The 27271-nt window shown below is 43.8% G+C and overlaps 1 protein-coding gene across 4 annotated transcripts in view; it reads right to left on the bottom strand.

Moving 5' to 3' along the window:
* Nucleotides 1-2018: 2018 nt before the first annotated feature.
* FAM114A1 (family with sequence similarity 114 member A1) overlaps nt 2019-27271 on the bottom strand; it is an 85715-nt gene continuing 60462 nt past the window's right edge. For all 4 annotated transcript variants that reach the window (XM_075346965.1, XM_075346964.1, XM_075346962.1 and 1 more), the window contains exons 9-14: nt 24845-24930; nt 21979-22146; nt 19895-20034; nt 13217-13289; nt 7417-7470; nt 2019-4443 (exon numbers count right to left, since the gene is read on the bottom strand). In XM_075346965.1, coding sequence (XP_075203080.1) covers nt 4348-4443; nt 7417-7470; nt 13217-13289; nt 19895-20034; nt 21979-22146; nt 24845-24930 — 617 coding nt within the window. In that variant the 3' untranslated portion in view covers nt 2019-4347. The remainder of the gene's footprint in view (nt 4444-7416; nt 7471-13216; nt 13290-19894; nt 20035-21978; nt 22147-24844; nt 24931-27271) is intronic.

The following is a 27271-nucleotide window of genomic DNA, read 5'->3' as shown; positions in this document are numbered from 1 at the left end:
CAGTTTTCTCTGCTACAGATCTAGCAGAGCTCAAATATTGAGCTTTGCGTTCCCCACGCCCACCACTGATTGGCAGCTGTCTGTGTACAACTTAGGCTGCTTTCACACATCCGGCTTGAGCTCTGCGGCTCAATCCGGCTGTGAAAGCTATGCAACGGATGCGGTGAACACACCGCATCCTTTGCATAAGTTTTTCCTTTGCGGCCAGTCCGGTTTTTGCCGCTTGCGGCATGCTACTGAGCATGCGCAGTGGCAAAAAACGCATGCGGCGGCTGGATGCGGTTATTGCCGCATCGCGCCGCATCCAGCCGCCATAGGCATGCATTGAAAAATGCGCCGCATCGGCCGAATGCGGCGCAATGCGGTTTTTTTTTGCCGCACGAAAAAAACATGCCAGGCAACGTTCCATCCGGCTGCCGCATATCGGCTAAATCTGCCGCATGCGGCAAAAACCGGATGGAACGCAAGGTCATGCGGCACAGTGCGGCACTAATTAATTAAATTAAAGTCTATGCAGGAAAATCGCAACCGACAGCAAAAAAAACGGTTGCGATTTTCCTGCAAAGTGCCGGAGTGTGCCGCATTGCAGAAACCGGAGGTGTGAAAGCAGCCTTATAGTGACATAAAGCTGCTAATCAGTGGTGGGGTGTAGTTGGACTAGGAGGCATGACACCTAGCGCGGTATTGATAATTTCCTGCTGATAAAACTACCAACAGAACAAAGTGGCAGCTGCACTAGAGGACACAGCCCCATCAATAATACCTGGCTCATTATCCTCTGTATGAGTGCGGCTCTACATAGTGCTATGGCAAGTAAATGTTACTGAACAACAGAATCAGGCACACAGCTATAACCATATGGACATCACTGTGCCTGGTGCTCCTGTAATGCAGTCCAAATACCTGCACCATTATTCTGCAGTGCCAACTGCCAATCACATGGATGGTGTATCCTAAGGATATGGCAGAACATAATATTTAATAATACACAAGAAAATCTCCAGAAGTTTTGGGTAGCGACTAGTGATAGGTGAGCACGAAAATGCTTGGTCCTCCAGTCGAGCAGATCAGACGCTCAGACGGGCTCAACTCGGGTAAGTATAATGGAAGTCAATGATTGGACGCTCAGACGGGCTCAACTAGGGTATGTATAATGGAAGTCAATGATTGGGCAGTTCGGCTCTCTGCTCACATACGTCCAGCCATAAACAAAGCATTTCCGGGGGAGGGAGGATTAAATATTTTTTGACACACTACATCCGAAAACGTTGCTATTCCCCCAGTGAGAGCCATTTAGAGACTGCGTGTGGCTCTTCCTGGGGGTCTGCACAAAAGATATATTGAAGAGAGCCTATGCTTTGTGGTTGATGTTTCACAGATGGAGCATCTGAGCACTCGTGTTACTCGGGCAAGCTCCGCGAGTAACCGAACACACCCATGCTCGATTGAGTAACACGCTCGCTCATCACTAGTAGTGACACGGTCAGCTTTCAAATAATTCCCTGTTAAAAAGGGTATTCTCAAGTTTTGAAGTTATCCCCAATCCGCTGGGACCCCCACCAATCCCCGAGCTCTCAAGAGCCTTATGTGAATGGAGCAATGGTCGATCATTCATTCATAATGGGACTACAAGTGCTGCGATCAGTTGGTCTTTGGCACTCCCATAATTAATTCAGCTGCAGTGCACATAATAGACCCCTGCTCCATTCATACGGGGCTCGTCAGACCCCAGTGATTGGGAAGTTATCCCCAATTCCATAGGTAAGGGGGTCTCCTCCAATCTTGAGAATACCCCTTTAAGTCTGTTTAGGTATGCGGTGTTACCCACTGCCTGCATACGATTATATAACTAGGCAATAGTCTGTCATTCAGGACTCTAAGAAAGATGGGTAAAAAACCATGGTGTGCCTGCAAAGAGAAATAACCATGTAATAATCGTGGCCTTATCCTTGGATTCACAGCCACAAACAAACAAACAAGCAGTGGAAAAGGAAACTCAGATGTTCAGTTGTTGCTTCATTAAGATACATTTATTATCTATTAAAAGTCTTATATAATTTATAATTGTGCTCTTTAGGCTCTATAGGGAATACAGGCGCATTCTCCGTCAGATACTCCATACAGCAACATACGTCATAGAATACTCCGGGTGTATACTGTACCTCCAACAGGCCTGAAAAACAGATGTGAGCAAAGCCATAATGGCATGAAGAAACATGATATGTCTGACACTTATCCTATGACCAATTTTATTATATCAATTTTATAAGCAGAAAATACATTTAAATAATTAGAAGAAAAAACTAAAAGAAAAAACAAACCCCGTACTTTATGTTCAATTAGTGTTTTTGTGTGGGACTTTTTCTGCTAAACCCCCCCACTCCCCAAAAAAAAGAAATGGTGTTCATCATAGGCACATCTCATCAGAATAAATAAGAAGCTTATTCAAAGAGTATTTAAACCTTTTTTTCTGAATTTGGGACAGAATCTGCTCTTAAATCCACATCAAAAATTACAAGAACATATCATGGCAACTTAAAATTAGGGTGAGTTTTTGTCGCTGCACATTTTCACTGCACAAAAAACCACAGTATGTTAGTGGAGGAAACCTCATGTTAGTGGATAAATCTCATGCCCACTATACTTTTATATTTTTTTTTACGCTCTTAAATCTGACTTGCGGTACGATTTTTATTTATTTTTTTTAAATCCACAACACGTCAACAACTCTTCCAGTAAATATGAGTTTTATTTGCAGGTTTTTCCCACAGAATTGCATCAGATGCAGAAAATCCACAGGTAAAACATGATTTTAGGGTGTATCCAATGTGGAAACATACTATTATCACATGTAATCCGCACATGGATGTATCCATAAAGTTTTGGCAAAGCCAAATACCAGTATCAAAAACAAAGTAGCTTTATCTAAAACCTAACATACCAAGAATAGACAAAATTTGCAGTGACTACAAGTTTCTGCTTCAAAAACTCAGCAAAAAAACTCTAATAATTTATGTTAATTTTACTATGGAAATTGGAGTAGAATTTGTTCCAAAATCCACGGCACAAAATACTCCGAGTGTTTTTGATGTGGATTTTGGAGTGAATTCTGCTCCAAAATCCACATTAAATAACTGATGTTAAGCTTCCTATTCATTTAAATTGGAACATATACCTGTGGTGCACATGGCGCTATATATTTCTCCACTCGTTTTTCTGATCATGGAAAATAAATATCAATGTGGATTTTCTAGACTGAAAAGTCCACTTTTTCTGCTCCATTTGAACATACTCTTACCCTTACTATTTTTTTAATGCACATTTTGGAACAGTTTCTATCCAAAATCCTAATGGGAACACAGATTCTAACACCCTTTCGATAAGCTTCTGATAAATTGCAAAGGGAAACCATGCCTGTAAGAAAATGCTGATTGATTCGGATTTCCTATGTTTACATATTCTAAGACACTTGGTTTGTTTTTATATAATGTGCAAATCTACAAGTACCAGTCCCAGCAGCGCCTGTTCCCAGCAGCGCCTGTTCCCAGCAGTCAGGTTACCTAGATGGAGGTTTGTTCACTTAAGGCTATGTGCGCACTAGAAAATGGACTTTTCTTAAGAAAAATCCGCACCCTCTGGCAGAATACCACACCCGCGGCAAAAACTGCGGTAAAACTGCACCTGCATTTTTGCCACATTTTTTTGCCGCGGGTTGGTACCTGTGTTTTGTACCAATATCTATGGCAAAAAGTGCAGGTACCTGCAGAAAAAAAAGTGACACGCTCATGAATTCCGCAGCGGAAATTCCGCGGGTAAATCCGCAGGCATTAAACAAACTCAGTCGGCGCACAGCATTTTTTTTTTATACCCATAGGTGTTGCGGGGGACTGACTGCAGAAATGTTAGACACATTTTCTGCAGCAAATCCGCGGTAAATCCGCAGCGTGCGCACATAGCCTTAAACTGACTTATTAAAGGGACCTTGTCAGCTGGGCAGATCCCCATCGGGTTACGTGATCTGTTCAATACCCCATTAAAGTTTAGCTGTTGAGCAGATCTGAATGCACTAAACAATCTTCCAAAGTGCCACTCATGAATCGAGAAAACTGAACTTCTATTTGGCTCCTTAAGGGGACAAAACGTAAACATTCCTTAAGACGGCGCCAAAATGGGTCATGTGACTTTTTTTTAACTCCGTTAAAGAGATGGGCAGTTCTCACTTTTTTGATTGGCACTTCAGGGCGTCATTTATTTTGTGCAACAATATTCCATCTAAGCTTTGATAGGACTTTGTACAAACACGTCCAATAATCTAGCTGTGCTGGGTGTAAGCTCTGCTTGGATCTGTTATGTTTTAGCAGCGGTAGACTGAATATGGGAGAACTGGAGTATAGGGAGAAGGAGCTGGAAAGCATCCTGGATGTAGGTTCTGCTGTTATTTCCCTGTGAAATAAAAAGAAATTGTTACTGATAGAATATTTATAATCTGCTTTGTCTCCTAAAACAATCAGCACAATGTTACAAAAATTCTACATACACATACAATCCAATGCCAATTTTTGGCGTACCCAGCTGCAGTAAGTGGGAGACCACGATTCATTCATTATGCACGGCAAGTTGCACCAACTGTATTGTGTCATGTACCATGCGAATAAATAGGTGGCATAATATGCACCAGCTTTCTGACCAATTAAAAGCTGGAAACTTAAAAAGGGACCTTGTCACTTATGAGCTGCGGCCACCACCAGTGAGCTCTTATATATACAGCATTCCAGAATACTGTATATAAGAGCCCAGGCCGCTCTGTAGAATGTAAAAAACACCTTTAGAATACTCACCTAGGGGTGGTTTGGTCCGAATGGCGTGACTGATCTTGGTCCGGCGCCTCCTCTATCTTGTGGAATCGATATCCTCTTGCCCAGCCCTATGCATGACTCTTCCTGCATCATTCACACAGAGGCCTCCAATGCACATTCTGCTGAGGGCAGATCAAAGTACTGTAGTGCGCATGCGCAGGCAGTCTATGACCTTTTCTCGCGCCTGCACATTACAGTACTTTGCTCTGCACTCAGCCGGGCAGATCAAAGTGCGCCTGCGCAGGACCGTATGCAGGCCTCTGTGTGGATGACGTAGGATGTGTCATGCACACAGGGCTGGGAAGAAGGATGGTGATCGCACAAGATGGAGGAGGCACCAGAGCAAGAGCAGCGACACCCATCAGACCAGACCGCCCTCTAAGTGAGTAGAGTAAAGGTGTTTTTTATGTTATACAGCGTGGCCTGGGCTCTTATATACAGTATTCTGGAATGCTGTATATGGGTTCACTGGTTGTGGCCACAGCTTAAAAGGGAAAATCCTGGTGACTGGTTCCCTTTAAGGAAAGGACACATATCACCACCCGAACTATAAGGCTCAGTTAACATGAGCATATAAAACATCATCCACTTTTAATCGAGAAAAAAAAAAAATGGACAATTTTTAATCCATATTGTCATCTGTACAATTTTTTTCCATCTGTTTTTATACATCAGCAGTTAGTAAAATTTACAAGGCGAAAAACAGTTTCCTATGTTAATTTGCTTAGTATCCATAAAAAAAATATCTAATGCAAGGCGCACCTTTAAGGCTCATTCGGACGCCCGTGCACATCTTTCTGATCTTGGACAGCAATTCAGACTTTCCTTGGATCTCCTGACCCAAACTGAGCAGGCTCATATATGCCTCTGAGGCCACAAAGTTTGGGTTGGGAGACCCGCAGCCAGTCCGAGTGTTGTGGTCAGAGATCAGACCGATGTTCACGGCCATTCGTTTTTTGGATGTGCAAGAAAAATGGAGCAAGGTTCATCAGAGTTTGCTCCAAGTTTCAGCATTTTTTTCACTGATAGATGACATTACCCTAAGAACAGTCAAGGTTATAAATCCTTTTTTAAAACAAAAATTGATTTTAGTGGATAGTGTTATACCGGGCTTTTTAGGGAGGGATTTTTGTCATACAGTTATAAATGCTGCTGGGTTAAAAGGACATAGGGAACCTGATGGGTTGCCTTTAAATGAAAACTGCTCCGAATGGTGAAACCACTATACCAGTGGATCAAGGGGATGCAACATACAGTATATCTAGTAATGACGTTTATTACTGATCCTGATTCAGGAATGGTGCCAAATATTATATTACTAGGGACTCGTCCCCCTTCTGTTTTGCCAGCATGACTCAGGTTCTCTGCTCTGGCAATTGGTGGGATCCCACTAAGCAGCCATGTTCTGGAAAGCTGATAAATTCTATAATGTGGAAAAACACCGCTAGTTTATTGCCCTTATTCATCATTTCTGGTTTTCATTAAGTCAATTTTTATATGAGCCAAATTTGTGTAGTTTTTTAGAGTAAAAAGTGAAATAATCCTTTTAATAAGCTTACAAAGGTTGAATGTTCGTAATTGAAATGCAGAAAAAATAGGTTTTGTACTCCATTAATAAAAGATATAAATTGGGCCAAAAAATTTGCAATATTTTGAAATTATAAATAATTACTAAGGCTAAAACGTTTATATAGCCAAAATCATGTCCATAATGATACACATTAAAAGACAAAACTAAGTCAAGTTAAGAGCATTGTCCACTACCTGAACATCGCCTTTTACATGAAGCAGTCCCCCTTGTAAAATAAAAATACCATATATTCATCTCCAGCACTGGCACTGCTCCAGGTCTCCTGGGGGATCATGTAACATTTTAAAGCTACGTGAGCCCTGCAGCCAATCTATGGACGCTATTGGGATGCTACATTCTCACTTCTATTTGTCCAGAGTTCACACTTTCAGACAAACCTCAGGGAAGCAGAAGTAGCAAACACACAGCACCTTAATAACAGCTGCTGATTCGCTGCAGGACTCACATGACATAAAAATGTTATGTGAGCCCCAGGAGACCTGGAGTTGACATCACTGGAGTAGAGTAAGTGCCGGAGCTTGGTAGATGGTGATTTATTTCACAACGGGGACCCTTAAATTTAAAAAGGGGTTGTTTGGGTAGCAGATAACCTTGACTTAAGGTGCAAATTAAATAATATAGTCAAGTTAAAAAAAAAAAATAAAAAAATCAATCACTTTAAAGGCCATGTTCACACTTTCAGTATTTGATCAGTATTTTACATCAGAATTTTTAATTCAAAATCAGGAGTGGATCATAGGAAAAGTATAATAGAGACATGGGCACCATGTCTGTATTTTTCACCAACTGTTGGTTTTGTCTTAGAAATACTGATGTAAAATACTGACCAAATACTCATCGAGTAAACGTGGCCTTATAAGCCCTTTTATTCTGGAAAATAAGCACAAAAGCAATGATGAATCGGCCTTTGTGAATTATTTTTTGGTTTTTTTTGTGTGTGATTAGTGAAATAAAGGAAGAGCATGTTACCTCCAGCTGTATACTGCTGACCATGGGGTTCAATACTTCTGCCTTCAGATTGCTCTATAAAATAAAAGTTGTTACCAGCATGTATATGCAAAATTGGACTCAAATGAACACAAAAATAATGCATGGAAATGCAATGCGATTTAGAATACCAGAGAATTACATTACCCCTACAGTCCAGGGGCAGTACATTAATATATATTAGCAAACTGCACATAATGAGTTCCAATCCAAAATATGCATGTACAGTGGTGTGAAAAAATGTTTGTCTCCTTCCTGATTTCTTATTCTTTTGCACGTTTGTCACACTTACATGTTTTAGATCACCAAACAAATTTAAATATTAGACAATAATACAAGTAACCACAAAATGCAGTTTATAAACGAAGGTCTTTATTGTTAAATGAAAAAAATCCAATTGTGTGTGAAAAAGTGATGGCACCCCCCTCTAAAACATAAATTAACTGTGGTTTGTCACATCTTTGGGGAGCAGAGTTCAATTTCCCAGCCACTCCCAGGCCTGATTACTGTCACACCTGTTCTCAATCAAGAAATCACTTACATTTGACCTGCCTGATAAAGTGAAGTAGACCAAAAGATCCTCAAAAGCTAGACATCATGCTGCAATGCAAAGAAATTCAGGAACAAATGAGAAACAACATAATTGAGATCTATCAGTCTAGAAAAAGTAATAAAGCCATTTCTAAGGCTTTGGGACTTCAGCAAATCACAGTGAGAGCCATTATCCACAAATGATGAAAACATGGAATAGTGGTGAATTTTCACAGGAGTGGCCGGCCGACCAAATGTACCCCAAGAGCGCAGCAACAACTCATCAAAAAGGTCACAAAAGACCTCACAACATCCAAAGAACTACAGGCTTCATTTGCCTCAGTTAAAGTCAGTGTTTATGATTCCACCATATGGCTGGAGTCACACTTGCGATTAACTCGCACGAGTGCAATGCGAGAAAATCTCGCATTGCACTCGGACCAATGTTAATCAATGATCCAGCTCCCATCTGCTATTTTTTTCTCAGTCCAAATTGGACTGAGAAAAAAAAAATCGCAGCATGCTGCGTTTTGGTGAGTTTCTCGCGCGTGTCTCCCCAATGAAACTCTATGGATGCGTGATAAAAAAAAAACGGATGTCACACGGACGGCACACACACCATCCTAGTGCCATGCGTTTTTCTAAATACATTTATCGCATGTTGCATAAAACACTGGAAATGAGTGAGGTCTTTCGATGTCGGTCAATCTCTATCTCTGTCAGTCGGTCTCTCCCTCTCGGTCTCTATTCTCTCTCTGTCGGTCTCTCTGTCTCCCTGTCGTCGGTCTCTCTCTCTCTCTGTCGGTCTATCCCTTTCCCCCTCTCTCAAACTCACCGATCCCCAATCACCAGCGCGGTGCTGCAGGGCTGTCACAAAGCTCCGGCGGCTTTTCCTCTTTTGAAAAAGCCGGCCGCTCATTATTCCATCTAGTATTCACTGCTTTCCCCGCCCACCGGCGCCTATGATTGGTTGCAGTCAGACACGCCCCCCACGTTGAGTGACAGCTGTCTCACTACAACCAATCACAGCTGCCGGTGGGCAGGTCTATATCGTGCAGTAAATTAAATAATTAAAAAAAAACGGCGTGCGGTCCCCCCCAATTTTCATACCAGCCAGGGTAAAGCCATATGGCTGGAGGCTGGTATTGTCAGGATGGGGAGCGCCACGTTATGGGGAGCCCCCCACCATAAAAATATCAGCCAGCAGCTGCCGGGAATTGCCGCATCCATTAGATGCGACAGTCCCAGGACTTTACCCGACTCATCCCGAATTGCCCTGGTGCGGTGGCAATCGAGGTGATAAGGAGTTAATGGCAGCAGCCCATAGCTGCCATCAAGTCCTAGGTTAATCATGGCAGGCGTCTCCCCGAGATACCGTCCATGATTAACCTGTAAGTTAAAGAAAATAAAGACAAACACCCAAAAATTCTTTATTTGAAATAAATGAATAAAGTGGTGAAAGAGGGTGGTTTTTTTTTGTCAAGTCCCCAAATACCCCTCCAGGTCTGACGCAATCCACAGAGGTCCCACGATGCTTTCAGCTTTGCTACATCAGAAGCTGACAGAGCGGTCACAGACCATGACCGCTCTCTGTGAGCTCCCCACAGCAACTGAAGTGAGTCGCGCTGTCAGCGATGACGTCACTCAGGTTACCTGCGGCCACAGATCTCAGCGGGAGGACTTCTGCTGTGGCTGCGGGTAACCTCAGTGACGGCATCGCTGATAAGTACCGTTTTTTTCGGACTATAAGACGCACCCTGGTTTTAGAGGAGGAAAATAGGAAAATAAAACTTTAAGCAAAAAAATGTGGTCATGACACACTGTTATGGGGCGAGGATCTGCTGCTGACACTATTATGGGGGTAATGTCCCAAAATTCTCTACCAAAGGTACCCCATCCTGGTAATGATCCTCCTGCCTTGTATATGATCCTGCTATAAACCCCCATCCTGCTCATATACCCCCATCCTGCTTATATACCAGCATCCTGCTCATATTCCCCCATCCTGTTCATATACCCCCATCCTATTGATATACCCCCCCATCCATCCTGCACATATTCCTCCATCCATCCTGCTCATATTCCCCCATCCTGTTCATATACCCCCATCCATCCTGCTCATATACTCCCATCCTGTTCATATACCCCCATCCTGTTCATATACCCCCATCCTGCTCATATACCCCCATCCTATTGATATACCCCCCATCCATCCTGCTCATATTCCCCCATCCTGTTCATATACCCCCATCCATCCTGCTCATATACTCCCATCCTGTTCATATACCCCCATCCTGTTCATATACCCCCATCCTGCTCATATACCCCCATCCTGCTCATATACCCCCATCCTGCTCATATACCCCCATCCTGCTCATATACCCCCATCCTATTGATATACCCCCCATCCATCCTGCTCATATTCCCCCATCCATCCTGCTCATATACTCCCATCCTGTTCATATACCCCCATCCTGTTCATATACCCCCATCCTACTCATATACTCCCCCATCCATCCTGCTCATATACCCCCCATCCATCCTGCTCATATACTCCCATCCTGCTATATGCCCCCATCGTGCTCATATACCATCCTGGTATATGGCCTGTATCCTATAGCACAGAGAAAAAAAACCAAACGTTTATACTCACCTTTTCCTCACTCCCTGCAGCCGATCATCTTCCACTCTGCACCACTGACCTCTGTGTGTGTGTGTGTGTGTGTGTGTGTGTATGTGTATGTGTGTGTGTGTGTGTGTGTGTAGCCGTTCCCCTGCAGCACGCGATGTCTTCCTGTCTGTGCCGATCAGCACAGATCAGCTGACCGGCACAGACAGGAAGACATCGCGTGCAGCAGGGGGGCGGCTCCACACATGGGGACGGGTGAGTACACTGATTCACTGCACCCCGCGCTGATGATGACGCGCGGGGAGCAGTGAATACAGCCGCACATGATCACTCCAGGCTGTAATTGCCAGAGGTGATCATGCGGACCGGCTCTTTACTATGCACGCGTCCCCGCTCGTCCTCCCGCCCACCTGTCAGCGCCGGCTTCTGCGCTGAGAGATGGGCGGGAGGATGGGCGTGCATATGTAATGAGCGGGCCCACGTGGTCACAGCAGGCTGCTATAGCCTGCTCGTGCCCCCGATGACCCGCTCCACCGCAGCACCTCATTCCCCGCAGCCACAGTGAGACCATAAGACGCACCCCCAACTTTCCCCCAACATTTGGGGGAAAAAAAGTGCGTCTTATGGTCCGAAAAATACGGTAATCTGCGCTAAGTCACTCAGGGGATTTGCGGTCACCGGTGAGACCTTCACAGGTGAGACCTTCACTGGTGACCGAAAATCAGGCTATGACACAGACAGAGCCGCGGGATGACAATGAAGTCGGGTGAAGTTCATCCGACTTCATTCTGATCATGCGGCTCTGTCTGTGTCTCCTGTCAGCGGCCATGTAGCAGAGCTGAATGGCAGATGACATAGCTGCTGAGAATAAAAACGGATCACATACAGATCACACACGGATTGCACACAGACTACAATCAAGAGTAAAATCACAGAATCGCATTGCTGTTGCATTGCACACTGACCAACACTCGGACAGAGCTCATGCTACTTTCTAGCATGAGACTCGGTCCGATTTTACAGTCGCAAGTGTGATTCCAGCCTAAGAAACAGACTGGCAAAAATCACCTGCATGGTAGAGCTCCAAGACAAAAACCACTGCTGAGCAAAAAAAGGCTTTTCTCAGTTTTTCCAGAAAACATCTTGATGATCCCAAATACTTTTGGGAGTATAGATGGTGGACGGACGAGACAAATGTTGAACTTTTTGGAAGGTGTATGTGCCATTACATCTGGCGAAGAAGTAACAGCATTTCAGAAAAAGAACATCATGCCAACACTAAAATATGGTGGTGGTAGTGTGAGGGTCTGGGGCTGTTTTGCTGCTTCAGGACCTGGAAGACTTGCTGTCGTAAATGGAACCATGAAATCTGCTGTGTACTAAAAAACCCTTAAGGAGAATGTCCGGCCATCTGTTCATGACCTGAAGCTGAAGCGCACTTGGATTATGCAAGAGGACAATGATCCAAGACACACCAGCAAGTCCTGACCTTAGTCCTATTGAGATGCTGTTGCACGACATTAAAAAGCCGGTTCGTGATTGGACACCTCCAATGTGGCTGAATTAAAACAATTCTGCAAAGAGGAGTGGGCCAAAATTCCTCAAGAGCGTTGTAAAAAATGACTCATTGCCAGTTATCTCAAATACTTGATTCCAGTTGTTGCTGCTAACGGGGCCCAACCAGTTATTTGGTTTAGGGGGCAATCACTTTTTCACACAGGGCTCTGTAGGTTTGGATTTCTTTTTCCCTTAATAATAAAGGCCTTCACTTATAAACTGCATTTTGTGTTTATTTAAATTTGTTTGGTGATCTGAAACATTTAACTGTGACAAATGTGCAAAAGAATAAGAAATCAGGAAGGGGCAAACACTGTATGTATATCTATACATGTACCGTATTTTTCATTTTAGAAGACTCACCTGATTATAAGACGCACCCCAAATTCAGAGCAAAAAAAGGTGAAAAAAAATAAATAAATGAGGTCCGTCTTGTAAGCCGATGGCGAAGGCTGGGGCTGAGGCTCGGGCTGCCGTGCTGGGGCAGCTGCTGCGGCAGCTGCGGGCTTCAAAGAGTTGACGCACGGAGTCAGCGCAGATTGAGCTCTAGGCTCAATGGCAACCCGAGATCTCATCTGCGCAAGCGCCACCTCCGGGCTCCATTTTCCTGAAGTCCGCTAGAGGGAAATCAATGTGCCGGATGCGGTGCCTGCGTAGATGAGAGCTTGAGCTAAGAGCTCCATGTGCGCACATGCCGATTCCAGCATTATTTGAAGTCCTCACCGCCCGACCCGTAGCGCTAGTCCAGCCGCCGGAGATCCCGCACAGCAGCCCCAACCACCGGAGACCCTGTGCAGACACCGCACAGCTGCCCCAGCAGCAGCTGCCAGAGACTCCATACAGTGGCTGCAGGCACCGCACGGCTGCCCCAGTACCATCCGCCGCAGCCCCCGCAACAGCCGCCACAGCATTCCCCTGGCCTCTTGCAACCACTCTCCTGCACCCCGGTAAGCTACATTCAGACTATAAGATGCACCCATCGTCTTATAATCCGAAAAATATGGTATATACCCATCAAGCATTTGTCTGCAATGTTTAAGGCAAATTACTAAATAATATACTTACTCCAGCAGTGGTTAGAGAGACAGAAAAGCTTTTTGACAGGGAGGATACTTCTTTACACATAGAGCTGGTTAGCCTAAAGTATTAAAATAAAAGATTTGAAGCACAATTTATTACTGAGAGATATATATATATATATATATATATTTTATCATACAAATGTAGACAAGGATTCACCTGAGAGTACAGAGTGCATAATGTGCTCCTATTCATGTGCTGTATCAAGGTTTGTGCATGGGACGTGATAATCTGGGAATCTACAAGATTGTGGCTGAGGAAGTCCACGGCCACTTAAGGCCACTTTACACGCTGCGATATCGGTACCGATATCGCTAGCGTGGGTACCCGCCCCCATCGGTTGTGCGATACGGGCAAATCGCTGCCTGTGGCGCACAATATCACGCGGACCCGTCACATGGACTTACCTGCTCTGCGACGTCGCTGTGACCGGCGAACCGCCTCCTTTCTAAGGGGGCGGTCCGTGCGGCGTCACAGCGACGTCACTAAGCGGCCGCCCAATCAAAGCAGAGGGGCAGAGATGAGCAGGACGTAACATCCCTCCCACCTTCTTCCTTCCGCATTGCGGGCGGCGGCAGGTAAGGTGAGGTTCCTCCTTCCTGTGGCGTCACACGGAGCGATGTGTTCTGCCGCAGGAGCGACGGACTACATCGTACATGCTGCGGCAGCGATATTTCAGAAGGGACCCCCATGTCACCGATAAGCGATTTTGAATGTTTTTGCGACGATTTAAAATCGCTCATAGGTGTCACACACAATGACATCGCTAATGCGGCCAGATGTGCGTCACAAATTCCGTGACCCCAACGACATCGCATTAGCGATGTCGTAGCGTGTAAAACGGCCTTTAGTCATCAAGCAATCATATACAATTTTCTGGGGTAAAACTGCTTGAAATGTTGCTAGATTTTTGTGCAACACATAGTTGCACAAAAATTTAGTGACTTTTGGTGTTTTAAGAACATTCTCGACCAGTTCCACTGAGTTTTCAAACAAGTTCCATAAATTACACTAGAAATGTAAACCAGCCTGTCTGGAATATATTTATGTCTCCGGCGTATGGCAGCTGAAAAACTCACCAAATACATTAAGAAGTACTGATATGAACAAAAATCTGGGAAAAAAATTATCAAAACTGCCTTTAACCCCTTAAGCCACTTTGTATGTTAATGACAGAGGCTCATTTTTCAAATCTGACACTGTCACTTTAGGATGTAATAACTCTGTAACGCTTCAACATATATCTCAGTGATTCTGAGATTTTTTTTTTTGACACATTGTACTTCATATTAGTGGTAAATTTTGGTTAATATGTTTTGCAAAAATTTGAAAATGTCACAATTGTCAAACTTTGAATTGTTATGCCCTTTAACAAGATAGTTATAACACACAATATAGTTACTGAACAACATTAGCCATACAGTGCTGGCCAAAAGTATTAGCACCCCTGCAATCCTGTCAGATAATACTCAGTTTCTTCTTGAAAATGATTGCAATCACAAATTCTTTGGTATTCTTATCTTCATTTAATTTGTCTTCAATGAAAAAAAAAAAAAAAAAAAATTGTCATAAAGCCAAATTGGATATAATTCCACACCAAACATAAAAAAGGGGGAAGACAAAAGTATTGGCACGGTTTGAAAAATCATGTGATGCTTCTCTAATTTGTGTAATTAACAGCACCTGTAACTTACCTGTGGCACCTAACAGGTGTTGGCAATAACTAAATCACACTTGCAGCCAGTTAACATGGATTAAAGTTGACTCAACCTCTGTCCTGTGTCCTTGTGTGTACCACATTGAGCATGGAGAAAAGAAAGAAGACCAAAGAACTGTCTGAGGACTTGAGAATCCAAATTGTGAGGAAGCATGAGCAATCTCAAGGCTACAAGTCCATCTCCAAACACCTGAAAGTTCCTGTGTCTACGGTGCGCAGTGTCATCGATAAGTTTAAAGCCCATGGCACTGTGGCTAACCTTCCTAGATGTGGAAGGAAAAGAAAATTTGACGAGAGATTTCAACGCAAGATTGTGCGGATGGTGGATAAAGAACCTCGACTAACATCTAAACAAGTTCAAGCTGCCCTGCAGTCCGAAGGTACAACAGTGTCAACCCATACTATCCGTCTGCGTCTGAATGAAAAGGGACTGTATGGTAGGATACCCAGGAAGACCCTACTTCTTACCCAGAGACATAAAAAAGCCAGGCTGGAATTTGCCAAAACTAAACTTACCTGAGAAAGCCTAAAACAATTTGGAAGAATGTTCTCTGGTCAGATGAGACAAAAGTAGAGATTTTTGGGAAAAGCCATCAACATAGAGTTTACAGGAAAAAAAAAAAAAAAAAAAAAAAAGAAGAAAAAAAAAAAAAGGAGGCATTCAAAGAAAAGAACACGGTTCCTACAGTCAAACATGGCGGAGGTTCCCTGATGTTTTGGGATTGCTTTGCTGCCTCTGGCACTGGACTGCTTGACCGTGTGCATGGCATTATGAAGTCTGAAGACTACCAACAAATTTTGCAGCATAATGTAGGGCCCAGTGTGAGAAAGCTGGGTCTCCCTCAGAGGTCATGGGTCTTCCAGCAGAACAATGACCCAAAACACACTTCAAAAAGCATTAGAAAATGGTTTGATAGAAAGCACTGGAGACTACTAAAAAGGCCAGCAATGAGTCCAGACCTGAATCCCATAGAACACCTGTGGAGAGATCTCAAAATGGCAGTTTGGAGAAGGCACCCTTCATATCTCAGGAACCTGGAGCAGTTTGCCAAAGAAGAATGGCCTACAATTCCAAAAAAGCATTGTAAGAAACGCATTGATGGTTACCGGAAGCGGTTGTTCGCAGTTAATTTGGCTAAAGGTTGTGCAACCAAGTATTAGGCTAAGGGTGCCAATACTTTTGTCTGGCCCATTTTTGGAGTGGTGTGTGAAATGATCAATGATTTGATTTTGGTTTCATTCTCTTTTGTGCTTTTTCATTGCAAGCAAAATAAATGAAGATAATAATACCAAAGAATTTGTGATTGCAATCATTTTCAATCAAGAAACTGAGTATTCTCTGACAGAATTGCAGGGGTGCCAATCCTTTTGGCCAGCACTGTATATATACTTTACATCAGCACTTTTTAGGGACCACATTACATTTGAAGCAACTCTGAGAGGCCTAGGTGACAGAAAATCTGAAAAACTGAAACCAGTCTAAAAACTGCACCCCTCAAACTGCTCAAAACCACATTTAAAAAGTGTATCAACCACACATCAGGATTTTCATGTATAAGGTGCAGCCAGTGCAGTACTGGCACTATGAGGCACATTGTGTACATACCATCAGGGCGCAGCTCGGATGTTTAGGCAGTGAAATCCAACTTTATAAAGTTTGAAAAATCAAGCACTTTTTGATTGACGTGTGCACCTCTCTCCTAATGTCCGGGTGGGTTATGCACGTGTATCCCCGCCCCCCCGCCGCCTGTTCCTCCCTCTCTCTGGTTGTATTCAAATTTCTCTGTTCAGGAACATGCCGCCGGAGTTGGCACCTGCGCATAGCGCTTATCTCTGACGCCATGTTTCTGAAGCCCACAGTAGCTACTATTACCTGCAGCTACGATATCGTGCCACCCCAGGACACCGTGCCAGCACAGCAGCTGCCTAGGACACCACAGGAAAAAACCGACAGCAGCCTGCCAGCGACATCGGGGGTCAGGTGAGGCAAGTTCACAATGGACTCACATGACCCCGTGACGGCAGTGCTGCGAGACCCGGTCACGGTGTCCTGGGGCGGCACGATATCGTAGCTGCAGGTAATACTAGCTACTGCGGGCTTCAGAAACATGGCACCGGAGATAAGCGCTATGCGCAGGTGCCAACTCCGGCGCCATGTTTCTGAACAGAGAAATTTGAATACAACCAAAGAGTAGGAGGAACAGGCGGCGGGGGGGCGGGGATACACGTGCAATACCCGCCCAGACATTAGGAGAGAGGTGCACACGTTAATCAAAAAGTGCTTGATTTTTCAAACTTTATAAAGTTGTATTTCACTGCCTAAACACCCGAGCTGCCCCCTGATGGTATGTACACAATGTGCCTCATAGTGCCAGTACTGCAATGGCTGCACCTCATACATGAAAATCCTGATGTTTGGTTCCCTTTAAGATGAATTAAAAGTCATGTGGAAGGAAAAAAAAAAAAAAAAAATAACATTTCACTTTTTCCACACAAAAATGCTTCTTTAGCTCCAAATTATGCATTTCTCCGGTAACAGGAGAAAATGGACCATAAAATTTGTGGTGCAATTTCTAATGAGTATACCGATGCCCCATATGTGGTGGAAAACTACTGTTTCGGCACACGGCAGAAATCGGAAAGGAAGGAGGGCTACTTGTCTTTTGGAATACAAAAGTGGTGGAATACATAGTGGACACCATTTCGGGTTTGCATGGCCCCTGTTATGCATAAATAGGGGAAAGCTCCCATAAGTGACCTCATTTTGGAAACTAGAGCTCTCAAGGAATTATCTAGAGGTGTGGTGAGCAGTTAGAACCCACAGATGCTTCACAAAATACATTTTTCCCACAAAAATGTTCCTTTAGCCCCAACTTTTGCATTTTTTTTTACAAGGGTAAGAGGAGAAAATGGACAGTACAATTTGTTGCGCACTTTCTTCCTAGTACACTAATCCCCTATATGTGGTGGAAAACTATTGTTTGGGCGCATGATAGGGCTCAGAAGGGAAAGGAGCATAATTTGACTTTGGAATTGAAAATCGTCTGGAACAGATATTGGACGCCATGTTGTGTTTGCAGCGCCCCTGATGTGCCTAAACAACGGACCCCCCCCCACAAGTGACCCCATTTTGTAAACTACACCCCTCAAGGAATTTATCTAGAGGTGTAGTGAGCACTTTGAATCCACAAATGCTTCACAGAATTTTACAAATGTTGAGCCATGAAAAGGAAGGACAGGGAAAGAAGGAGCGCCATTGGTTGGAATATATAGCAGATGCCATGTCACTTTACTAAAGCCCCTGGTGTGCTTAAAAAGTCGAAACTCTAACAAGTATTTTGGAAACTACACCCCTTGAGGAATTGATCAAGAAGTGATGTGAACCCGCAGGTGCTTCACAGAATTTGAAAACATGGAGCCATGAAAATTATAAAGGTTGTTCCTTCCCCAAGAATGTTGTTTTAATTATATTTTTATAAGGGTAAAAAGAGAAAATGAACCACATAAATTTGTTGTAAAAAAAATTCTGAGTACAGGGACACCCAATATGTGGTCAGAAACTTTTGTTTGGGCACACGGCAAGGCTGGGAAGGGAAGGAGAGCTATTTGATATTTGGAGTGCAAAATCGTCTGGAATAGATTGTGGACTCCATATCGCATTTGCAGAGTTGCCGAGGTTCCAAAACAGCAGAATCCCCCCAAAAGTGACAAATTTGGAAACTACACCCCTCAAGGAAATTATATTTGGCTGAAATGGTTTGTGGGTGCCATGTCACATTGGCAGGGCCCCTGGAGGTGCCAGAACAGAACCTCCCCCATAGGTAACCCTATTTTACTTATCCATTTTATTTACTAGCTGTAGCACCTGTCTCTCTATCTCTCTCCACCTCTACATACATACACTCAGCTTTATATATTAGATTTTTTAATGATTGCAATTTTTCTACTTAGTCCTGCTATGAGACTTTAAATTCTTTGGATCACTGGGCTCATGCATTGCAATGGACATGAATTGCAATACATGAGATTTGTCAAATACATGGGTCTAACAGACCACCATACCTGGCACACCCGGTGGTCATTGTTTGATATTCGACTGCCAAGACAATCATCGGCTCCTCAAGATTTCATCATGCGGCTGCCGATGGGGGTGAGAGAGGGAGCGCACTCCCTCTGATAACCTTCTAAATGCAGTGATCACTCTCAGTCACAGAATCTAGAGGGTTAATCAGACAGAGGTGGAATGTGCACCACCTTTGGCTGTTACTGCAGGAGCTCAGATGGTCAGTCAGATTGACTGACCACTTACAGTGGCAGCGACCGCTGAAATGGGTCCCCCCAATCTCTGACTGTGCCGCTCAGATGTCAGTGACCGCTGTCGGCACGGAGCGGTCACGGTTTGTTTTCACACAGTGACAATTTAAAGCCATGACGGACATAGCACGTCACGGTTTCGGAATTGACACCTGCTCATGATGTGCTATGTCCATCATTCATCATAAAGGTGTTAAAACAGCAAACAATAAAAACAAACAGTCTCTATTGCGCATGGCAACCACAGTGCAGCTTTCATTTTTCCCCGAGCTGTTTAAGAGATGAAACCTGAGGTCTTATTGGTTGTTCTGGATAAGAATACAGTTTATCTTTTAGGTTTGATTGATGTAAATACTTTTATGCATAAAAATGACAAAAGTATTATAGGATTTTTCTAGCTAACCGTAACACAACAATTTTATATTGTAAATCATACAAGTTTGATAACTGAGGTCCAGAGTTCTTACCCAATTATTGCATGGTAGTGATATAGTTTTGACCCTTGATGAACATGTAGCTACATCATTTGCGCCTAAAGTGGCAGTCTGACACCTATTAAAGATTTGACTAAATGCCATGTTACCATAATATATACAGTATATTGGCGGCTGTACCACATTTCTAGGACTTACTTGGCTAACACAACGGCTTGGTCTTTCACTGGTTTTTCTATATCTTGTCCATGCAGTATGAGCTCCGCCACTTTATGCAGTTGCTCAATGCAGCGAGCGGTAATTTCAGCCAGATTTTCCACAGACCTCATGTATATATCCTAAATGTTATAAGTAATAAACCAGTATTATTTTTAGAATATAATGAAATTAAAATTAGTTCTCAATTTTTTCTTTCAAGAGAGAATATCAAACAAAATCATGTATAGGTAAATCACAGTGAAATTTATTCCACTTACTCAAGGATACTTCCAGATATCAAGGAAATAAAAACACTTGTAATAAAAGATTATGTACACACAGTCCTCCAAGTGGACTTGGATAGTGAGACAATAAAAATAAGAACGTTAAAATTAGTTCTCAATTTTAAGATTTTGTAATAAGCACTGGTCTCCCTTAATTCTACATAACAAAGTTTAGGTCATTACTGGGTTATATAGTGATAAAAGGATAATACAGAATGCAAAATGATAAGCCTATTAAAGGGAACCTGTCAGTTAAAAATATGCTCTTGACCTGCAGTTATGGACATAATTTGCTGGTTAATAGTGTCTGAAGCTGCCTGGCGCCGGTACAAAAGAGCTCTGCTGCTGATGAACTCCCGGAAGCCTCAGGCTTTCAGTCATCGGGATGGCACCTGCGCGACTTGTGTCAATGCTCTCGGCTTAGGTGAGCCATTACTTGTGTTGCAGCGGCCCCGGGACTGACTGACAGCTAGCTATAATGCGAAGCCAGCTATCATTTCATCCAGGCTGCGGGGCTCTCAGTGTAGCTTCAGCATGCCATTAACCTGGAGATTAACCCCATATCTGCAGGTTAATAGCAATTTTTACCTGACAAGTTTCCTTTGAACAAATATAGAAAACTTGGCACTCCTATAGTGATTATGTTGAAATTTCATTTAGAAGAATTTTTCCAAACCAGAAAAAACACAGACGTTCGGTCTGACAAGACCTTAATCAAGGTACAGGGGACACCACAGCACTGTCTGCTGCACCATTTGAATCTTTCGTCTCTGTAGACACCAGTCCCGGCACCTGCACTATATATTGATGAAGGTCTTGTCAGACCAAAATGTCTGTGTCTTTTCTGGTTTGAAAATTCTTCTAAATAAAATTTCAACATAATCACCATAGGAGTCCCAAGTTTTCTATATTTACTTGAAGACAGTTTTGCAACCTACTTGTGCACCATCCTCCAGAAGTGCCATGTGTATCTACTCCACTAAGGTTCCTTTGAAGACATGAATTATGGCTAAATTCATGAAGACCGACGTTGATCATGGCAGTCTTTGTGAGGGGGCCATGCTAGAGATAGAGGCGCATGATTTAAATCAAATCAATCAAATGCTAATGAACTATCCTACGGGTAGGCCATCAATGAGTAATGCGGGCTTTACACGAGACGATATATCGTGCAATGTCGTTGGGGGGGTCACGGTTTTCGTGACGGACATCCGTCATAGCGCAGTATCGCTCACAAATCGTGAGTCGTGTACTCGTCGTTAACTTTCATAATATCGTTTATTTTCATGGGTGAAGGTTGTTCATCGTTTCCGAGGCATCACACGTTGCTCCGTGTGACACCACGGGAACGATGAACACAGCGTACCTGCGTCCCACGGCACCCGCCGACTTATGGAAGGAAGGAGGTGGGCGTGATGTTTACATCCCGCTCATCTCCGCCCCTCCGCTTCTATTGGCCAGCTGCCGTGTGACGTCGCTGTGACGCCGAACGTCCCTCCCACTTCAGGAAGTGGACGTTCGTTGCCCACAACGAGGTCGTTCGGAAGGTAAGTGCGTGTGACGGGGGTTAAACGAGTGTGTGCGCCACGGGCAGCGATTTGCCCGTGACGCAAAAATGACGGGGGCGGGTACGATCGTTCGTGCTATCGCACGATAGATTGACTCATGTCAAGCAGGCTTAAGTCTTAGCGAAACCTAAGAGGACTGAAATGATCTTTACTCTCTAGAGTCCTCATCCATCTAGATTCCTTCTATTTCACTGAAGAAAATAAAACCAAGTACGATATATAATAAACTTACTTCAGAACCGAGTTGTTTCTTAACCTCAGATTTGTTTTCTTCTCCCTCCTCAGTAGGATTATCCTGCACAACTTCTGGCACCTCCTGAGTATTCATGGCCAGTTGTTTGGGTTGGTCTTCTGCGTACAGGCTCTCTGCTGACAGCCAGTCATGAGCCTTCTTCATAGCCTAAATATGTTATATGTAAGGAAGACAGCAATGAAAACCCTTCTCAAAATTTCAAGTAACATACAGTGTTTTCCTGAAAATAAGCCCTACCCCAAAAATAAGCCCTAGCAGGAGTTTTTGGCCTTTTCGGAGTAAGGCCTAAAAATAAGCTTTATTTGCGGTTCAATACTGAAGTGTTCATGCATCTAAAAAAGTTCAAGCTCTTCATTAAAGAAAGCAGACAACCCCAAAAGAGGTAAGACAGAGACCGAAATCATACTCACCAGATCCTGACCGGGACATGGTGGAATGCAATGACCTGAGGTGGAACGCATTGAGGACCTGCAGTGGAACACATTGATGCATTCCACTGCAAGCACACTGCTGGGAGCGCCCACTGTGGATTCCAGGAGGACCTGAGATAAACTTTTGTTTGATTTTCCACTGACATTTGGTCTGGTTGATCCCTCATTTATTGGCACTTTCCTCTTTTTATCCTGAGGAGGACCTGAGAGTGATGCAGATATCCGGGAATTGGTATTATTCTCCTGGGGGAGGGGGTTCTGCCTTTTCTTTGGGGGGCGGAGGGGGGTCAACTAACTCCCAACCCGTGTTTACCCAAGAATATGCCCTACCTCGAAAATAATTCCTAGCGCACTTTTTGGCGCAAAACATAATATAAGACCAGGTCTTATTGTTGGAGAAACACAGTATATGCTAACGGTAAAGGTTTGTCGTCTTATAACTGACATAAAAGTGTCCTGACCTGAATAATCAAAAGGCACCACATGGATAAGCTTGCTATATGTGCCACCATGCAATGCAATACCTTTCATTTAACCAGGTAACTTCCGGTTGTCAGAAGCTGATGTAGCTTTAGGGGTACTTTGCACATTGCGACATCGCTACTGCGATATCGTTGGGGTTAAATCGAAAGTGACGCACATCCGGCGCCGGTAACGACGTCGCAACATGTAAATCCTAGATGCGCCGATAAACGATCGCAAAAGCATCGTAAATCGGTGATCTATGTAGCGTCTGTCATTTTCATAATGTCGCACCAATAGGAGATACGATGTTGTTCGTCGGTCCTGCGGCAGCACACATCGCTGTGTGTGAAGCCGCAGGAGCGAGGAACATCTCCTTACCTGCCTCCACCGGCAATGTGGAAGGAAGAAGGTGGGCGGGATGTTTACGTCCCGCTCATCTCCGCCCCTCAGCTTCTATTGGCCGCCTACCGTGTGATGTCGCTGCGACACCGCATGACCCGCCCCCTTAGGAAGGAGGCGGGTCGCCGGCCAGAGCGACGTCGCAGGGCAGGTAAGTGCGTGTGAAGCTGCCGTAGCGATAATGTTCGCTACGGCAGGTACCACAAGATATGGCATGTGCGACGGGGGCGGGGACTATCGTGCTCGGCATCGCTAGCGATGTCTCAGCGTGCAAAGTATCCCTTAGTTTTGACAGCTTGCTTTTGTAGGAAAGTTTTTCTTCTGTGCCCACCACTTACTGACTGAGCAGCATTAAGTCAATACTTTTTTTTATTAATGGGATTTCTGGGATTTTAGAAGTAAAGTATGACCAAGAATAGGGAAGGTAAAAAAAACAAATCAAAAACTAGCACGGCTATTCCGCTTCGTTGAGTAAGAGTGGTCTCACACTCTCTAAAATCCTATAAAAATTGAAAGACCCAACAAATGTATTCTTCAAATAGAAATATTTTTATCCAATAAAGTGCAACATATATATATATGTGTGTATGTATGTATGTATGTATGTGTGTATGTATGTATGTATGTATGTATGTATGTATGTATGTATATATATATATATATATATATATATATACATACATACATACATACATACATACATATATACACACACACATATATATACACACATATACAAAAAAAGTAGTTCACTTTCAGTGTATACTGGTACCTTAAGGCTATGTGCTCATGCTGAGTATTTGGTGCAGACGTTTTCTGCATCAAATCTGCACATTCTAGCAGAAAAATGCACACACAAAAAAACGCATGTGTTTTTGTGCAATCCGTTTTTCTTAATGAAGTCAATGGGTAGAAGGGAGCAAAAATTCACCAACAATTGACATGCTGCAGATTGCTGGATCTCTACTTGCACATTATCCTGTAAGGCTATGTGCCTACGGGACTCTGTACCTGCGAATTTTGCTGCGAAAAACCTGCGGATTTATCTGGATTTTGTAGATAAATCTGCAGGTTTTAGCAAGTACAGACACTCCAAATGTTATCCTATGGGACATGGGGAGTGCCGTGTCCATGCTGCGGTATGTGCGGCTGCGGAACATGCTGCGGATGTCCCACAGCCGCCCATAACTGCATGTCAATTATTCCTGCAGAAATACCTGCGGAATTCCCGCTCCTCCACTATGGAGATAGAGGCCGGGACTTCCGCAGGTAAGCCGCATGAATGTCCGCAGGTTTTCTGCAGCTATTTCGCTGGAATCCCGCAGCTATGTATTGATTCCCGGAGCTGCTGCAGGAAACTTGCGGACGCATCTGCGGATATATCCGCAGGTGCAAACTCCTGTGGGCACATAGCCTTATAAAACATCCAATCTCAGAACAAAAGCTATGCTTACATTCAGCATCCTAGCGTTAATATAGCACTGGCTTTACTTTATATATGAAAATCCGGCTGGTTGTTGCTCTTTAAAATCCTATAGGGTAGGAAATACCTTATTGAGTTTGTCAGGGGTAGCAGCAACATGAAGTTCAAACAGTAGTTCAGTAAGCATGCGAGTGAACTCTTCAGTCTCTTCTCCTGCACAGAACAATAAAGGGAATACACTGCTGTAAATAATTGCTAAAATGTTCATTTGATGCATAACACGATCAGAGAGAAGCAGCACCTGTAGATATTTTTACCGTAACGAAAACTAATAAAGCTATATTAACAAGCCATCATCTTCCTCTACAATGGGATTGGATTTATGGCACTGTATATGCTGCTCCTGTGCAGAGTCAGTGCAGAAAAGTCAGATTCCAAAACTGTGCAGAAATGGAACTTGTATTGACAGGCAATACAGTGAAATGATTTTATTGCTCCAAGAATAGCAGGAAAACTTAGACAGCTGCACTCTGTACAACTAAAACATGGAAACATTAACTAAGGGAATTATGGACCTGCATTACGGCTACTGAAAATAAAAGAAATTGAGATGAGTGTATAAAGTGGCCAGTTTACGAGAGCCCAGCAGCCAGCGTTAAGGCGTATCTCTTTGCTGGGTCCCTATCAAGAAGTGCCTCTATCCGGGCTGAAAGTCTACAATTTTATGGGCAGACAGGAACCGACTAAATTGAAAACTGACTAAAACTGGTGGGAGGAGTGCTCAGTCAGAAGGAATGAACTACAATATGAAATAATTCCATTATTTAATGTTTGCATCCTTTAGCGCTACAGAGTGCAGCTATTTTTTAGTTTTAGTTTATTGTATTTATGGTTTGCACCTGTTCACATTTATCTGTTAGGATATGTAGGTCACTTTTTTTTTTTTTTAATTTCACATTGTAGTTCATTCCTTCTGATTGAGCACTCCTCCCACCAGCTTTAGATTTTCAATTTAGCAGGTTCCTGTCTGCCCATAAAATTGTAGGTTTTCAGCCTGGATAGATACATATCATGACAGGGACCCAGCAAACAGATACACCTTGTCGCTGGCTGATGGGCTTTCATAAACCAGCCACTTTTTGCACCGAGTGTCTCAATTTTTTTATTTTTAAATAGCAGTAATGCAGGTCCATAATTCCCTTATATAATGTTTGCATGCGTAAGTGCTACAGAGTGCAGCTATTTTTTTAGCTTCTTGTATTTACAGTTTGCATCTGTTCACATTTGTCTGTTAGGATGTGCTGGTCAGTTTTTTTATTTCACATAGCATCAAAATATGACTTGACCACGCCGTGTGGAGAAACCTAGTGATTTATTCATTGGAGTAAACCTAGTGGCTTTTTGCCATGATTTAAGAAAAAAATGCTACATTTTTTTTCCAAACCTATTTAGTTTATTGCAACTGTTGTAATTTTTGTTGTTGCATTTTTGCCCTTCAATACCTGCTCATGCAAATACGGAGTGAGTGCTGCCAGTCTCAAAGCTAAGGTTGCACATGATGTCTAAGGCGGGCTTTGCACACTAAGACATCGCAGGTGCGATGTCTGTGGGGTCAAATTGAAAGTGACACACATCCGGCATCGCATGCGACATCGTAGTGTGTAAAGCCTAGATGATACGATTAACGAGCGCAAAATCGTCGTAATCGTATCATCGGTGCAGCGTCGGTGTAATCCATAATTACGCTGACGCGACGGTCCGATGTTGTTCCTCGCTCCTGCAGCAGCACACATCGCTGTGTGTGAAGTCGCAGGAGTGAGGAACATCTCCTACCGGCGTCACCGCGGCTTCCGTAGGATATGCGGAAGGAAGGAGGTGGGCGGGATGTTTACATCCTGCTCATCTCCACCCCTCCGCCGCTATTGGGCGCCTGCCGTGTGACGTCGCTATGACGCCACACGACCCGCCCCCTTAGGAAGGAGGAGGGTCGCCGGCCAGAGCGACGGTCGCAGGGCAGGTGAGTGCATGTGAAGCTGGCGTAGCGATAATTTTCGCTACGCCAGCTATCACACGATATCGTACCTGCGACGGGGGCGGGGACTATCGCGTGCGACATCGCAGCATCGGCTTGCGATGTCGCAACGTGCAAAGCCCGCCTAAGGCTATGTGCGCATGCTGCGGATTTACCGCGGATTTGCTGCAGAAAATGTGTCTAACATTTCTGCAGTCATTCCCCAGCAAATCCTATGGGTTTTAAAAAATGAAGTGTGCACACTGCGGTTTTTTTTATACCCGCGGATTTTCCGCTGCAGAATTAATGAGCATGTCACTTCTTTTCCGCAGGTACCTGCAGTTTTTGCCATAGATAATGGTAAAAATCCGCAGGTACCGACCTGCAGAAAATCTTCGGCAAATCCGCGATAATTCCGCGGCAAAACCGCATGCGGATTTCATGCGGTTTTGGTGTGTTTTTTTTACTGCGGATGAGTGATTCTTTGAGAGGGTCCGGATTTTCCTTAAGAAAAAGGCACTTTCTAGTGCGCACATGGCCTGA

This window comes from Anomaloglossus baeobatrachus, chromosome 1 (genome assembly GCF_048569485.1).
Source record: "Anomaloglossus baeobatrachus isolate aAnoBae1 chromosome 1, aAnoBae1.hap1, whole genome shotgun sequence".
In the NCBI taxonomy this organism is placed as follows: Eukaryota; Metazoa; Chordata; class Amphibia; order Anura; family Aromobatidae; genus Anomaloglossus; species Anomaloglossus baeobatrachus.
The sequence above is the reverse complement of the archived record's forward strand: the minus strand, read 5'-3'. Positions and strand labels throughout refer to the sequence as shown.